Source organism: Patiria miniata, unplaced genomic scaffold (assembly GCF_015706575.1).
Source record: "Patiria miniata isolate m_02_andy unplaced genomic scaffold, ASM1570657v1 HiC_scaffold_7, whole genome shotgun sequence".
Classification (NCBI taxonomy): Eukaryota; Metazoa; Echinodermata; class Asteroidea; order Valvatida; family Asterinidae; genus Patiria; species Patiria miniata.
Genome location: NW_024037074.1, coordinates 13,759,288 through 13,774,709, shown reverse-complemented (window position 1 = coordinate 13,774,709; position 15,422 = coordinate 13,759,288). Strand labels below are relative to the sequence as shown.

General features: G+C 42.1%; 2 protein-coding genes across 2 annotated transcripts; both read right to left on the bottom strand.

Annotated features, from left to right (window-relative positions):
* Positions 1-358: 358 nt before the first annotated feature.
* On the bottom strand, positions 359-6,763 carry LOC119745429 (tubulin alpha-1 chain-like). Its single transcript, XM_038221767.1, has 4 exons — positions 6,662-6,763; positions 3,068-3,290; positions 2,289-2,437; positions 359-1,846 (listed from the first exon to the last, which is right to left on the bottom strand). Exons 1-4 carry the CDS (start codon positions 6,662-6,664, stop codon positions 866-868), a joined length of 1,356 nt encoding a protein of 451 aa, XP_038077695.1. The 5' UTR covers positions 6,665-6,763; the 3' UTR covers positions 359-865.
* Positions 6,764-9,755: 2,992 nt separating this feature from the next.
* LOC119745427 (tubulin alpha chain-like) lies at positions 9,756-14,968 on the bottom strand. The gene is made up of 4 exons (XM_038221764.1): positions 14,787-14,968; positions 12,569-12,791; positions 12,058-12,206; positions 9,756-11,708 (listed from the first exon to the last, which is right to left on the bottom strand). Exons 1-4 carry the CDS (start codon positions 14,787-14,789, stop codon positions 10,728-10,730), a joined length of 1,356 nt encoding a protein of 451 aa, XP_038077692.1. The 5' UTR covers positions 14,790-14,968; the 3' UTR covers positions 9,756-10,727.
* Between the last annotated feature and the right edge of the window lie 454 nt (positions 14,969-15,422).

Here is a 15,422-nt window from a genome sequence, read left to right as displayed (position 1 = left end):
CTTGATCTTAGGGAGGCTGGTGCATTGTAACCGCCCTTTTCTCGAACGATCCTCATTGTATATGAACTATAAGCCCATATAAGGTTACAATTGTTCTTCAAAAACAACCAAAGGTTACAGGCAGTTCGGACCTTTGTATTGTTGAACTCTGTAGCGTGGACGTGAATTCATCTTGTTTGTGTCGTTAATCATGTTCATGTTGCAGTTTGCTGTCTCTTTCAAGGTCTGACGAGAAGTCAGGGCGCCCTCTACAGATGATGTGCAAATTATAAGGAACTAATACCATACACTTTCATTGATTAATTTTCTTTAAGTACTGATTTAATTCAAAATGTTAAAACATTTTTCACAAAGACAATTTCACGCGAGTGTACATCAAATAAAGGCATCCACCTTGTCGTGTTCCCAAAAGATAATGACACTTGTTGTCACGATTTGAATATAAAGAAAAACCATGAGACTTTTTCTGGTACCAGACTGAGATCACAGGCATCCATCTTGTTGTTTTTCAAGAAGACATGACATTTATTGTCATGATTTGAATATAATAATGGAAAAGCCGTAAGACTTTTTCACGTACTAGACTTTCTGGTTTTCATGACGTTTTTAGGTGGCCTCCTTTTATTAGACGCTTGTACATTGTGTAATATTGTAAACCCAGCTGCTACAAAATTCTGTTAATAAAGATACAGACAACTTTTAAAAGATTCATGCATGAAACAGCGATGTAATAAATAGTAGAAGCATAAAGCACGTGAGCAAGAAACGTTCAAAAAGGCGCATTATACATTTAACAAGAAAAGAGCATCTCTTTCATTGGTAAGGCATTTTTGTGAGAATGAGATCTCGAGAAAAGGTGGAAAGTTCAATATTCTTCAACCTCTTCTAGCTCCCCCTGGTCCACGGAGTCGACACCGACCTCCTCGTAATCCTTCTCCAAGGCAGCCAGATCCTCACGAGCCTCAGAGAACTCACCCTCCTCCATACCCTCTCCCACGTACCAGTGGACGAAGGCACGCTTGGCGTACATCAGATCAAACTTGTGATCCAGACGAGCCCAGGCCTCGGCGATGGCCGTAGTGTTGCTCAGCATGCAGACGGCACGCTGCACCTTGGCCAGATCACCGCCAGGCACGACGGTGGGTGGCTGGTAGTTGATGCCTACCTTGAAGCCAGTTGGACACCAGTCCACGAACTGGATGGTGCGCTTGGTCTTGATGGTTGCTATGGCAGCGTTGACATCCTTAGGGACGACATCACCACGGTAGAGCAGACAGCAGGCCATGTACTTGCCATGACGCGGATCGCACTTCACCATCTGGTTGGCCGGCTCGAAGCAGGCGTTGGTGATCTCTGCAACGGTCAGCTGCTCATGGTAAGCCTTCTCAGCAGAGATGACAGGGGCGTAGGTGGCCAAGGGAAAGTGGATACGTGGGTAGGGCACCAAGTTTGTCTGGAATTCGGTCAAGTCGACATTGAGGGCGCCATCAAAGCGCAGTGAAGCAGTGATGGAGGACACAATCTGACCAATCAGACGGTTGAGGTTGGTGTAGGTCGGACGCTCGATGTCGAGGTTGCGACGACAGATGTCATAGATAGCCTCGTTGTCGACCATGAAAGCGCAATCAGAGTGCTCCAGGGTGGTGTGGGTGGTCAGGACAGAGTTGTATGGTTCCACAACGGCAGTAGACACTTGGGGAGCCGGATAGATGGCGAACTCCAGCTTGGACTTCTTGCCGTAGTCGACGGAGAGACGCTCCATGAGTAGAGCAGTGAAGCCAGAGCCGGTGCCTCCACCGAAGCTGTGGAAGATGAGGAAACCCTGGAGACCTGTGCACTGGTCAGACTGTTGATAAAATAATAACTAATCAACAACAGTGAAAACTTACATGCAGATCAAGATTTTTTTAATTTTTTTAAGTAAAAGTTTTCCCTGCAACTTTTGGTCATTCTGCCGGCACAGGATCCGTCAAGTGTTACCTGGGGGAATCTTTAGACATTAAAGGTGCCAAGTGTCGTTATATAGCAAAGGCTTCCAGATCACTTACGAAGGCAGGATTGGTTTTGTTCTAATCAGACCATCCTTGGAATAATTTAACTCCAAATGATATTGATAGAGGGCGCTACGTAAATTTATTGTGAGATGGTTGACGGCGTTATGGAAGTGACATAACCTATGTACACGTGTCACGACAGCTCATAGATCGGCTCCCGTGGGTATAAACGAACAGATAGACAATCAGACAGGACAAACAGACAGACCATGGCAGATTTGATGGTAAACTCACCGTTTTTCTAATGCGATCCAACACAGTGTCAATAAGCTCTTTGCCGACGGTGTAGTGGCCCCTGGCGTAGTTGTTGGCAGCATCCTCCTTGCCTGTGATCAGCTGCTCAGGATGGAAGAGCTGGCGGTAGGTGCCGGTACGAACCTCATCTTTATAATAAATGAATAACAATAACACATTGTAATCTTCCAAAGTAATTAAAAATCATTTGGTGCATTTGAGTTCTTCCTTACCACATGATGGCAAGGTATTGAAAGTAAAACACACTGTCATGTCAAAAAGAAATGAATTGTTAATGTGAGAACATTGATATTGTACAATTTCCGAAACGCTGTGTCATAAATTTCTAAAAGCTTTTGAGGAGTTGATGAAATTGTTGTCACAAATGATAGGCTTTCACTGTTATCACCCCCGTAATCCATTTATTGTGACATATTATCCCGATATGAGTATATCGTAGTTAATTGCTCCCTTTTGGGGGTTAACCGTTGTGTCATATCCATTGATCTCCATTATTTATAATGGAGATCAATGGTCATATCAGCGGCAGTATTCCATGCAAAAAGTTCCTCAACGGTGACATCAAGGATATATTGAACGCACAAGATTGCCGAGTTGCGCGAGACGCCATGACACCCATGAGTTTGTGCATATTCAGATGGACATTTGTAGCGCGTACTTTGTGCCCAACGCGCGCGCGTTCGCAGCGCGTTTGGCACCTGTTCTCTTGATTGGTCACTCACAGTGCATTCCATCCACCTGTTCCTCCCCTCACTCACCAATGACGGTAGGCTCCAGATCTACGAACACCGCTCTTGGGATGTGCTTGCCAGCCCCTGTCTCTAAGAAGAAGGTACTGAATGCTTCATCGTGTGGACCGATGACCTTATCTGCTGGGATATGACCATCAGGCTGGATACCGTGCTCCAGGCAGTACAGCTCCCAGCAGGCATTGCCCATCTGGACTCCGGCCTGGCCCACATGGACTGAGATACATTCACGCTGACGAAAGAATATAGAGTAGAATGGAACATTCTATGACTTTTGCTAATACAGTGTATTGAAAAAGTTTTCTATTTTGAGCAAAATTTCTCTGGGTGAGGAAAACAGTTTTGGGTCAGGGCTTGATTTTTCCCGTCAACTTTAATTGAATGAAGAAGACTTACATTTTTTTTTTTAAATCAGAGTTTTGAAAACCGCAGAAATTCACTGAAAAAAAACAACTGCGTTATTCCTTATGTCCCTAAATGCACCGCTCCCCTGTTTTTGACCTAATTATGCCACGCCCATTACACCAAGACGAATGTAGGTTAATCATCTTCAGTCTCCAGATGAAATATTGTTCTTTTTGCTCGATGTGCCGCACTCATAGCCAGCTGCTGCCACACTGACGTGGATATTTATCTTCATTACAGAAACCTTGGGCAGATGTTTTCCCAGTTACGTCTTGGGAATGAATAAGACGCTCAGAATGTATCTCCTCGTGATCTTGAGATGCAAGAACGATGAGTCGCATCTCTGTGTGAGCCAGGAGCAATGCCAGATATGTAGGTCTTTTTGCAATGTGTCGTTTTATCGTGTCTTTCTCAATGCTTACACGTGCAAGGATTTACGGGGGATGGTCTGGTCCAAGTTAGAATTACCGACGCTAAGTCGATTCGCCTGTCGTTTAAAAACTTGACTTTAAAGATGCGATCTGTTGAGTTTCAAAGCATTATTCGGAGAGTAGCAATTTCAACACATATTGTTTTCACTATTTAATATCAGAATACATTACAAAACAAGTCTGGTTTGAAGCTATAGCTTTAATTAGGCATAATTTGGTATCTTTATGTGGACCCGAAATTACAGTATAGGTTATTGGCGGTGACGTGACCAGGTTTTGGATTTGAAGGAGAGGGAGGGGCTGGGTTATGTACATGAATAAAAGCCCATTTTGTTTCAAGACATTGTCTCCGGAAACAGGCGATGCCCCTTCAGTTATCAGAGGCAGATGTCTTGGAAAGGTCGATCAGATGATAAATCCACGATGAAAAAACATCTCCGAGTAATTATTATAACAGACCAAGTTTTGCAGATTTACTTGACATCTCAGCGCCGGGGACGCGTCGTCCCGCCGCAAATCGGTAGGCCTACAGTCCGCGAGGACTCGGTTACAGACGAGAAAACAAATCGGTTACATATGTATCTTGACTGAATGTATTTGGTATTATTGTAGGAACATATGGTACAACCATCGTATGACTCTGGTGTAACTAGCAGTTGTCCAATATCCATCGGATTCATGTTCTTCGAGCCCCGTCCCCTGGTTGGCGCGCCGGTTCCCCACCCCTAAAATTGTTCGGAAAGGATTTTTGTGACATGGTTCCCCTGGGTTGTATACGACAGCGCAAGCCTCCTACACTGCCCTCCCCCCAGATACGCCACTCCTCTTTTAATGCACCTATATTTCAGGAGAAAGTCTGACTGTAAATGTCCTGCAGTTCCCTCACTTACAAGCCCCCCCCCCCCAAAAAAAATAGAAGTCTGTAAAGCACAGCCGCTACACTTACTGCATGCAAACGGTTTATAAATCAATTGGACATTTATCATATTCTCTTGTCAATCCAGTGCAGAGATAGTAATGCGAAAACCTTACATGGTGTGCATCGCAAGCACAGTTTGGTGCCTGTGATGGGCATAATGTCCAATGTAGTAACAACTTTATAATTTGTTTCAGATAATCACCGGCCTAATTAATGCATGTGTGACAGATTAGCTCATTGAGTCATCCTGATAGAAACGGCCATCGTGAAATAAATGAAAGTATTTTCCCCCCGATAAAATGAAACCAACTTGGTATTATTTACTTTCGCGCTTTAGGCAACATATTTCCAAATAAGGCTAACAATAGGGCTTACTCATCCTTAAAAAAAAAATCAGGAAACACTTTGAAATACAAGGACAAATGGATACATGAAATGTTTGATGAAAGCATCTGAAAGATTTCAGACAACTGAAAACGGACTTGGTCTGTAAGAGATTGGATACAGTCGTCCCCTCTACCCCCCCCCCCCCCCCTGCTGCTGCGCACCCCCTCACCAAATTTGGCGAAAATTCGTGTGCCGCGCGGGGCCATAAATTCACACTTACGCAGCGGGTACGGTTGGGATCCCACATACCTCGGGGGCAGTGTCGGAGTTGTCCCGACATGATTCAGTGTTGAGGGACACGCTGTTGGACATAGTTTAAAGTATTAATCAAATCAGTCTGCGACATTTCTGAGGTGTTTATCAACTATAAATAAATCGGTGCTTTGTGTTCAAAATAATTTCGTTGAGAATGTAGAGGGAGGACAGACTAGTACCTGTGTGTTACACATACATGAACATGTACATGTACATGTACTTAAAAATAAATTGTGTTTAGTTTAAAAATCCTTCACATTTTTCCTCGTCCTCAGCTTTTTCGTCAGACTGACAACATGAATATACCTGATACAGGACATCCAATTTCCTATAAGTAAGATATTTGCTTATTATAACAAAATTCAAACAATATAAATCATTTCTGCTGTACATTATTTTAGATAAATATTGAGATAGGCATTCTGCAAATATTTGCACACTTCTAAAAAAAGCAACGTTACTTTATAGGCTTGTCGACATAACTTTCTTTCAATGTTCTGGTGTGTGGGGACTTGAGGGTGGTTTCAGTTCTGTTTTCGACAATAATTTGCAAACAAGATACATTTTGATTATGTAATTAGATATTAGATACAAAACCTGCTGTTTTTGTTTGGACACGTGTCAATTAACGGCCCTTTGCCAATTGTTCTTTCGAACTTGAAACCCATTCAGAAAAAAACATATACTGTTGCCTAAACAAAGACAACCCATCAAGGATAAGGTATCGTGTATCCTCTTCTGATTATCAATGGTGCAACAAAATCGGCAACAGATAAGACATCCTCGTCAGAAAAATATCGCATTTCGTGGAGATGATCCTCCAACTGTCAATAAGGAAAAAGGATGGATATAAAACAGCGGATGCGCAGCGTGCAGTTTTGTACTGGAATTAGGTATTATTAAAATGTATTTTTAAGGTTGTTGTGGAAAGGTAAACGTTGCATTATATTGTAAATGCTAATTGTCTTTTGCCTGTTGACTTCAATATAAAGATGTGACGAAATAAGAATCTTGTTAAAGAAGAGTGTGCAAAAGAGTGCAAGTCTCCAGCATGTGAAGAAGAATGTTAAGTTATAAACAGACAGCACCTCGTCTAGCAAAGGTTAAGATAAATGTCAATTCGCCAAAGCCGAAACATATTACTTGAAGTTGAACTAAAACAAATTTAAATCTCATGTTGATTTTCACTTGTTAATTAAAACTCACCATGGTTGCGTCTTGAAACAAAGGCACTCGAAGTAGTCAGTGAAATAAGTAAAACTGCCGTCTCCTGCTGCGTCCAGTTGCTCACTAAGGCGCACACCAACCTCGTCTCAACTACACCAATGATTGGAGAGGGCGAGGAACTGAGATGTCATCTCAACATCGTCTGGGTTTTATATAGATACAAAGAGGCTAGACTCTGACGTCACAACTTCTGCAAGTCATCATTGGCTTCACGGAGCATTATGGGAGGATGATGCATTATGCATGCAACATCATCATGAGATCACTGAGTAGTGATGTACCTAGACGTTTATTAGGTCAGGGCAATGCATGATGGAGTGGCACTCAGACTAAACTGATGAGTGTTAGTTGGCTACGGCTGTTAGAGATGTGTTTAATAGGTATTTAGATGAACATTAGACAGTCGTCGGGTAACTTGAGGGGCATTTCTAGTACAGGGGCCTCTTCAGGACGTTACAAATCGCCGTCTCTGCCCCATTATAACTACGTTGGCCTAGATTACATTGTAAAGAAGGATGCCACCCACATAGGAGCTTCATCAATCACCAGATGATCTTCATTGAGGCATAATGACCAAGTTAAAAGCCAACCGCCAAAATATAATCGAAAGTCATATCCGCGGCAAATTACCCTAATCGAGTCACAAATCTTGGATTCTGTCAAGATTCCAAATGACCAATTTGTTATTCTAATATTACAAATTGTCAAAACTGAAATCCTCTGTCTTAAATCTTCTGAATTTTTCAAAGGCAAATTAAGAGTCATGATGCGATATTATGATCAAGCTTCAACAGACTGATCCTATGCCGGTAACATATCGCTTTGGCGCAAACACTTTGAACAACAACGTGGCAGGTGTAAAACACCTGCTTAATTAATTTCAAATAAGTTGTGGCACCAATGGGCTACCTTAAGATGGCGCGCCGCATGATGAACGTATCCATTACTTTCAGCTGCGGGCGAATATCTTTTCTAAAGTAACTCATTGTTAATGTCTTCCTGAATTTACAACTCCGTCGGAAGATGCTGACGATAGACTTTAGTAAGCCATAGCTCTGGACACTCATTTTGGACACGGCATCACTCTTAAGTACCGATAGGACAACTTGTTGACGATGACATCATGATTTCGTCACATTGGCGGGAATTTACCACTCGACACGTCGCCGTGCAGTTTCTGCCTAACCGTTAACTGAATGAGTGAGTGTTTCCCTTTGTTTCTTATGACTTGTCACAGATGGTTTACAGTATTGAATATGCCTGCTGCACATCATTGTTACTAGTTAAATGTGTTTCTGAATATGAAAAATCAAACATTGTAAATCAGTATCGGCCTACGCGTATTATTTACCCAATGATAGGCCTAGTGTACATATTCACAGTACATGTACACGTAAAACGCCGTGTGATGTAGCCTGTATATAACTGTACGTTTTTGTTTCCGATATCCCACATTATTCCCGCTCCGTGTTTCGCCTTAAGAATTAAGGGTTATGAAAAAGCTGCATTCCTGACTCACCTTGCGGCGATTAGGATTATGATCCGCCTTTGTCATTTCTGAGTCTGTAGTGTTCAAATAAAATACCGGCATTGGTTACCTTAAGGACCCCTATTCTTTTTCACCGTTGCTATTTTCTGGAAGTAAGCAATTGCATATGCGTCAGATGTCGACCTTATCATTCTCGGACTTTACATCCTTTTAAAAAAATCCTTCAGAGTCATGAATCAGAAACACCACATTAAATTTAGGTGAGTTCAAAACATAAGAATGCGTTTTCATGCTGTGAGAGGAACGGGGTCCTTAACTTGTAATGCCCAAATGAAATGGGTTTTTCCAGTCACCTCGTGCCTTTAACTAGATTCGAAGAGTTTTGCCTAAACTGCATTTAGTCATCACAATACTGGCCGCGAAGAAACTATGCCTCAAATGTCAACACATTTCCGTCAACTCTTTGTTTTCTCTCGAAAGTTATAGATATGTCGAAGGCCATTCCCACTTATGTTGATAATTGAAGGTCTCAATGCTACATTGTTGTGGCTTTTTGCGAAAGATACATTTCATACAGGAAAACTCAGTTGTTGAAAGCTTTCGACGCTGGCTGCTAATTTGTCATTAACACGGGTGACTTAATGAATTGTTTTCATTCCTTTCAGTGACCAACGAACGTCCATAGTGAGGAATGCAGGGTCATTTATATTCATTTATAGTAAGCATTAATACATCTACTTCACAGCAGACAAATTCAGGACTTGCCCCTTGGTTGACCCCCTCCGCCCCCCCCCCCCCCCCCCTTTTTGTTTCCTTACAACTTCGGTGACGTATATAGTTATGTATAATACTGGCCATTATTTCACATATTCCTGATGTTTGTAATTTTGAAACACCACTGTTGTAGTATTTCACATGATATTTGATACAAATATCATATAGCATAGAACTTTGATATGAATTAGTTGAGGAGTCAATTAGAATTAGTCAGAGAAAGGACGGGGAAACTGTGTTGGGAATTCAGCCCTGTAAACTCGTCTTCAATCATTCCGCACGGTGATTAAATCGTAACCAGAAGTCTATTCCGTCGGGAATTTGACCAATAAAAGGTCGGAAGATTGCTGAAATTTGTCTTGTTAAAAGTACAGCTGAGTGATGAATTGCATGGTCCTTCGGTCGTTAATAGAGGTGCATTCCCAGCCCAAGCCATGAAATGTATCTCAGATGAAAGAGATGTCATCTGGAGTACAAAACGGGTCAAGGAATCGTTGCTCCTTCAGCAGGTCGGGGCCTCGGGGATGTGGGGAGGAGTGAGTGACGAGACACGACACGGATGCGGCTAAGGAGGAGATGGATGAGGGATGAAGGGATCAGGGGAGGGATTAACGTCTACAAGGGATTAAGCTTTGGATTAAAGAACTTAATCGTGAGATTTCCTAATCTAGGGAGTCAACACATAGGTCGTCAATCAATGAGACATCATTTTTTTGGCTGAAGATACCCCAAAAATTAGGGGGGGGGTCTTGCTTCCAAATTTAAACAAGTATCGAACACAAAATGAAAACGAATTGTCGACACAGAAAATATGCTGTTCTAGCCTCAAATTTTACTGCAAAATAATTATTACGAAAATAATGTCGATAAAACAAAACATGGAATGCGCACTTAATAGTTTGCTATTAATTAATTTTATATTCAAAGCTTGTACCGCGAAGGCATTTTGTAAAATCATCTGGTAACAATATATTAATCCACTTTGATAAATGCATGTGCGATGAATTTGCCTATTATGTCATTTCTCCCAAGCACAGCTAGCTTTTAATATTGAGAAAACGTCAGATGTCTTAATACAAACTCTGGCTAAGAGACAGTTCCCTATGTACGCGGTCATTTTCTTGAGAAAATTTGTTAAAGGGCCATGCAATATGATTTATTTGTAAATGTAATCCTTGTAAATGAACATTTGTGTCCCATTTAACCTTATTTTCAATTATTGTTTTGCCATATTCAAGGGTATTTTTGTTGCCTATTTGGTTTTTATGCTAATGCAAACTTCCATATTCATGAGCAAAAGTGTGAAGTCATCTCAGGCAGAAACCTAGGTTACAGCTATTTCAGCAGCGACAGTTGCCAGAGTGTTGGATATTTTGCTGTCGTGGATTTTCTTTTCTTTGGTGATTCGATGTTGTGTCAATACATGACAGTAGGCCAATGAGGAAACTTTCCTCACAAATGTTTTCAATGATCAAATTTTTTGGTTCACAATTTAAACAAAAAACCCTTAATCTGAACAGTGTCTTCCTGAAACGACATCTCAGCAACAGCGCCCTCAGTTGTCCGGAAAAACAACTGGACAATGTTAAATGTTAAAAGAAGTGCACTTTTTAATAAAATTTACCAAAAAGAGATATCAACTAGTTTTCATACATTTCAGAAAAATAGAAACTTGCACAAAATGTGTTCCTAAGAAAAGTCATGGACCCTATAAAGATTAGCTTAAAAAAATTGCAGTTGTTTCAAATTGCCTGTAAATGGTTGGATGGATGATGCTACTTCTTAGTATTCCTCCTCGTCATAATCTTCTCCTCCCTCTTCTGATTCTGTGCCAACCTCCTCGTAATCCTTCTCAAGAGCAGCCAGATCCTCACGAGCCTCGGTAAACTCGCCCTCCTCCATACCCTCTCCCACGTACCAGTGGACGAAGGCACGCTTGGCGTACATCAGATCAAACTTGTGATCCAGACGAGCCCAGGCCTCGGCGATGGCCGTGGTGTTGCTCAGCATGCAGACGGCACGACTCATCTTGGCCAGATCACCGTCGGGCACGACGGTAGGTGGCTGGTAGTTGATGCCCACCTTGAAGCCAGTTGGACACCAGTCCACGAACTGGATGGTGCGCTTGGTCTTGATGTTCGCAATAGCGCTGTTAACATCTTTAGGAACGACATCACCACGGTAGAGCAGACAGCAGGCCATGTACTTGCCGTGACGAGGATCGCACTTCACCATCTGGTTGGCTGGCTCGAAGCAGGCGTTGGTGATGTCAGATACAGACATCTGCTCATGATACGCCTTTTCAGCAGAGATGATGGGAGCGTAGGTCACCAGAGGAAAGTGGATTCTTGGATAGGGCACCAAGTTAGTCTGGAACTCGGTCAAGTCGACATTCAGTGCGCCGTCAAAGCGGAGAGACGCAGTGATGGACGAAACGATTTGACTGATCAGACGGTTGAGGTTGCCATACGACGGATGATCGACGCCTAGGTTGCGCTTACAGATCTCGTAGATGGCCTCGTTGTCGACCATGAAGGCGCAGTCGGAGTGCTCCAGGGTGGTGTGCGTGGTCAGGATAGAATTGTAGGGCTCGACGACGGCTGTGGATATCTGGGGAGCCGGGTAGACCGCAAACTCCAGCTTGGACTTCTTGCCGTGGTCGACAGAGAGACGCTCCATGAGAAGAGCAGTGAAGCCGGAGCCGGTGCCTCCACCGAAGCTGTGGAAGACGAGAAAACCCTGGAGACCAGAGCATCTCTCGGCCTGTATCATTAAAACAGAAGCAACACCATATCACAAAATTCTTTGTATTTTCTTGTGAAGTCATTACCTCATCTGCTGTAACGTTTATAAGTACATGAGTGTCTCAGTTTAGTCAACAAAACTAATCCATTGACCAGTTTACCGTGGCAATCAACCCACGGTAAACGATCACTAACAAGTTTACCGACTGACAGTGCACCTTTTTATGTTGTCAAAGCGTCTGTTGTGTGTTTTAAGTACATGTCTCTCAGTCTTGTAATTAAAATATTATGGTGGTTTTTAAAATTTTTTTTTTACTTTACTAACTAGTTTACGGTCTCAAACAACCCACGGTAAACCGATTACTTACCAGTTTACCGATCCGGTCAAGAACGTCATCGATGTGTTCCTTGCCTACGGTATAGTGGCCCCTGGCGTAGTTGTTGGCAGCATCCTCCTTGCCGTGGATCATCTGCTCAGGGTGGAAGAGCTGACGATACGGCCCCGTCTTGATTTCATCTGAAATTCGTAGTTTAAAATAATACATTTGATCAATGATTACTTGAGAGCGCACTATTCTTCTAAGGAAGCGTTTTGTGTCACGTGAGAGCAACCGCCGCCATTTTGATGAAGATGTTAACTCGAACGCCTCAGCTTGTATGCAACCTTGGTACTTGGACAGTGACTTCAAAATGACTTCTTATATTATCACAGGTAAACTATAGACAAGGGTTGTGAGAAGGGCTGTGACATAAAAGCGGTTGCAAGATGTTTTACACATGTTTTCTGAGAAAAGAAGGAATGGGTTTTCAAGTATAAAGTACGCTCATTTCTCTCAGGGATAAAAAATAAAGAGGCGCCCTCAATCATCTTATACATACCAAGAACACTTGGCTCAAGATCAATGAAGACGGCACGTGGAACGTGCTTCCCAGCCTGTGTCTCGCTGAAGAAGGTGTTGAACGGGTCCGATTCCCCTCCAACCGTACTATCACTGGGCATCTGACCATCAGGCTGGATGCCGTGCTCCAGGCAGTACAGCTCCCAGCAAGAGTTGCCCATCTGGACTCCGGCCTGGCCAATGTGGACTGAGATGACTTCACGCTAGATTTTAAAAATGAAGATGATTTCTCTCAATTTACCTCATCCTATCCAAATTATCTTTTAAGTTAACCCAACCTAGCTATCGACCAACTTAACAACTTTTTCTTCAATTCATTCGCCACCACAACTCCTGCAACCAATCAAGCAACCAACAGTTTCAATTTAACAATCAACCAATAAACCTAACAACCAAGCTTCAAACTCTATCTCTATTTTAATTGGGACAACTTTTCAGCCAAAATACCAGCAATTGGCCAAACCGTCGTGGCATGGGGGAGGGAGCCGGTAATTAACTAGCCGACCAACTCTGTCATCACCAGCCAGCCAACCTGTCTACCATTTTGTCGCGAAGTTGTTTTTAATTTGTTTATAAATCTTTAATTGAATCCATTACTATTCCTTGTTGTTAGTTTTCAATTTAGATTCAACTTAAGCTTTTACAGTCTCCTATCCTCATTCCTCTATTTCAACCATTAACTTTAATGAGGACGCCCCCTATCGCAAGAGGGCGTGCTCTTGTTGACACAATCAAGTTTTGGTTTCACCAGCCGTGCATAAATTTCAATACTGTGCTTTCGAGTTCCTGTTCCTTTGACCCGAGTGTATCAAGAGGAAACGGCACGTGGAGGTTTCGGGGTTGAGGACCCACGTCGGAAATCACTCGAACAGATGGCATATCTCCTGCAGGAAATAGTGGTTATAATATCGGGTCTTTGTTTGTCGAAAAAAGCATCGGGCATTTAAATTGTTTTAAACATCTTTGTGCATAGACATCAGGAAATTATGAGTTTTAGTTTTACGTTCGGGGATTTTAAATGGATTTTTTGTGTGTAAAGCTGTTAATAGCAGTTATATATCCGTATACCCGCAGCTGCCAAAATAAATACTTATATTTTACGCCCCCCCCCCCCCCCCCCACAAGACCACAAGTGGGGGACCAGGCAGGCCAGCCACGCCGGACTAAGCTAGTAGGGTTGCGAACCCTCCTGCCCGGGACCAGACAACATTAAACATGCAAAATCCGAACCGGTCCCCACACGCATGCAGCGCGGTACTTTTATCGGTAATGCCAAAATAAAGACTAGTTTCGGTACAAAAACTTTACTCCGAATGGAAATTCAGACAAAATTACTAAATAGTTTTATGACGGCAATTAAGGCTGATTGAATAACCGTTTGCGAGGAATTGAAGTGAGCCAAACACATGTCTGGTGTGAGATATGAACCCACAGCCTATGAAGTGCTTTTTTAAGATTATTAAAAATTCAAAACGACTTTCAAATCTTTAATGACAAAACCTAGACGCAGGTTTAGCTGTCTGTAGGCTTTATGATTGCTATAATTTAAAGCCGTGAATGTTGCATACAGCTGCTGCACCATTTCAAACGGTTGTTACCCTGCGGGCGTGGTTTATTTAAGGGGTGTAGCAAGGCTAAATTTAAATAACGAATCCCTCTGTATGACACTTGGATCATTATGCGAGTATCATAGTGTACATTCTGGACGGATTATGACGCATTTGAATGCTTTTAGCCGACACTTTACACCGGCAATTTTTGTAATTGGCAAAACGCTATTTGTTTTTACTAGTAAAACAAAATGTACTTCGCAAACCAAAAGACACTATCGCCTATTCTTCCTTTTATTATGCATATCATCGGTAAAACCTCGTCAGATTAATGGCAGGCAATCCAACAGCAAGATGTCTAATTTAGTACCGGCGCATCAGCAATATTTCCGTGTGGATGGTTTCTCATTATACTGATTCTACTTCGTGAATTGATGCATTACAAAAGTGAGGTCCATTCACCTAATCAGCCACTAATACCATGATAATCATATGCAGTGAGAACATTACAAACGGCAATTTCTTGAAATCGCTCCATGGCTGAAATGGCATAAATTATCCAAGCTTAGATGATATTTATGTTCATTGCAGAAGAGATATTGCTTCTGTGTTCAGGGGGAAAAGAAATAAAATCCGTTGTAACCTTACCATTTTGATGGATTTGGTTCTGTCTTCTGTTGCAAGTTGTCAAGATGTGATAAGAAACTGGATGCTCTCCTTGTAGTCTTCTTTAGCCAGAGATGAGGAATGGCTTAGAAGTTAACTCTGACTTACTCAACAAGAGTGTGACCAACCAGAATAAAAGTATCCTGTATTTTGTTCTGTCTGGGCGTGGACTAGAACTGCATGCCCGACGACTGATTCATGTCTGACTTTAATCTCAATAATAAAGGCTTGTCTTAGAACGAATGCTTTTATTACAGCACAACAGTAAAACAATAAGGCTTGCAGTACTATGTTGTATAGTTCACATACTTATTGGTGCATGGAACAGCCGTAGTTACTTTTTAAAAGGAAACCAAAAGGTTGCTTGTGTAAGTAACCACGTACATTTTACACAGAATAGAAACAGGAAGCAGCCGCCGACATTGCAATGGTTTATTGGTTTTAAGAAATTCTCCATTTGGTAAAAGCAGGAAATGACAAATTTTCAATAATTTTTTTGCCGAGACTTTCGTACGTGAGAGAATACAGCAACGTCTCGGACATGACTGCCATTTTGTCAAGAAAAGTGCATTGAAAATTTTGATCGCAATCAACACTTTCGTTTTGCCCATTTTTTCG

Excerpts from the sequence above, each read along its gene's own strand:
- LOC119745429 (XM_038221767.1), bottom strand. Across the intron at positions 2,438-3,067 it reads TCTGGAGCCTACCGTCATTG|ATGAGGTTCGTACCGGCACC; the intron begins GTGAGTGAGGGG and ends TTTATTATAAAG. Across the intron at positions 1,847-2,288 it reads TGGATCGCATTAGAAAAACG|TCTGACCAGTGCACAGGTCT; the intron begins GTGAGTTTACCA and ends TTTTATCAACAG.
- LOC119745427 (XM_038221764.1), bottom strand. Across the intron at positions 12,207-12,568 it reads TCTTGAGCCAAGTGTTCTTG|ATGAAATCAAGACGGGGCCG; the intron begins GTATGTATAAGA and ends TACGAATTTCAG. Across the intron at positions 11,709-12,057 it reads TTGACCGGATCGGTAAACTG|GCCGAGAGATGCTCTGGTCT; the intron begins GTAAGTAATCGG and ends TTAATGATACAG.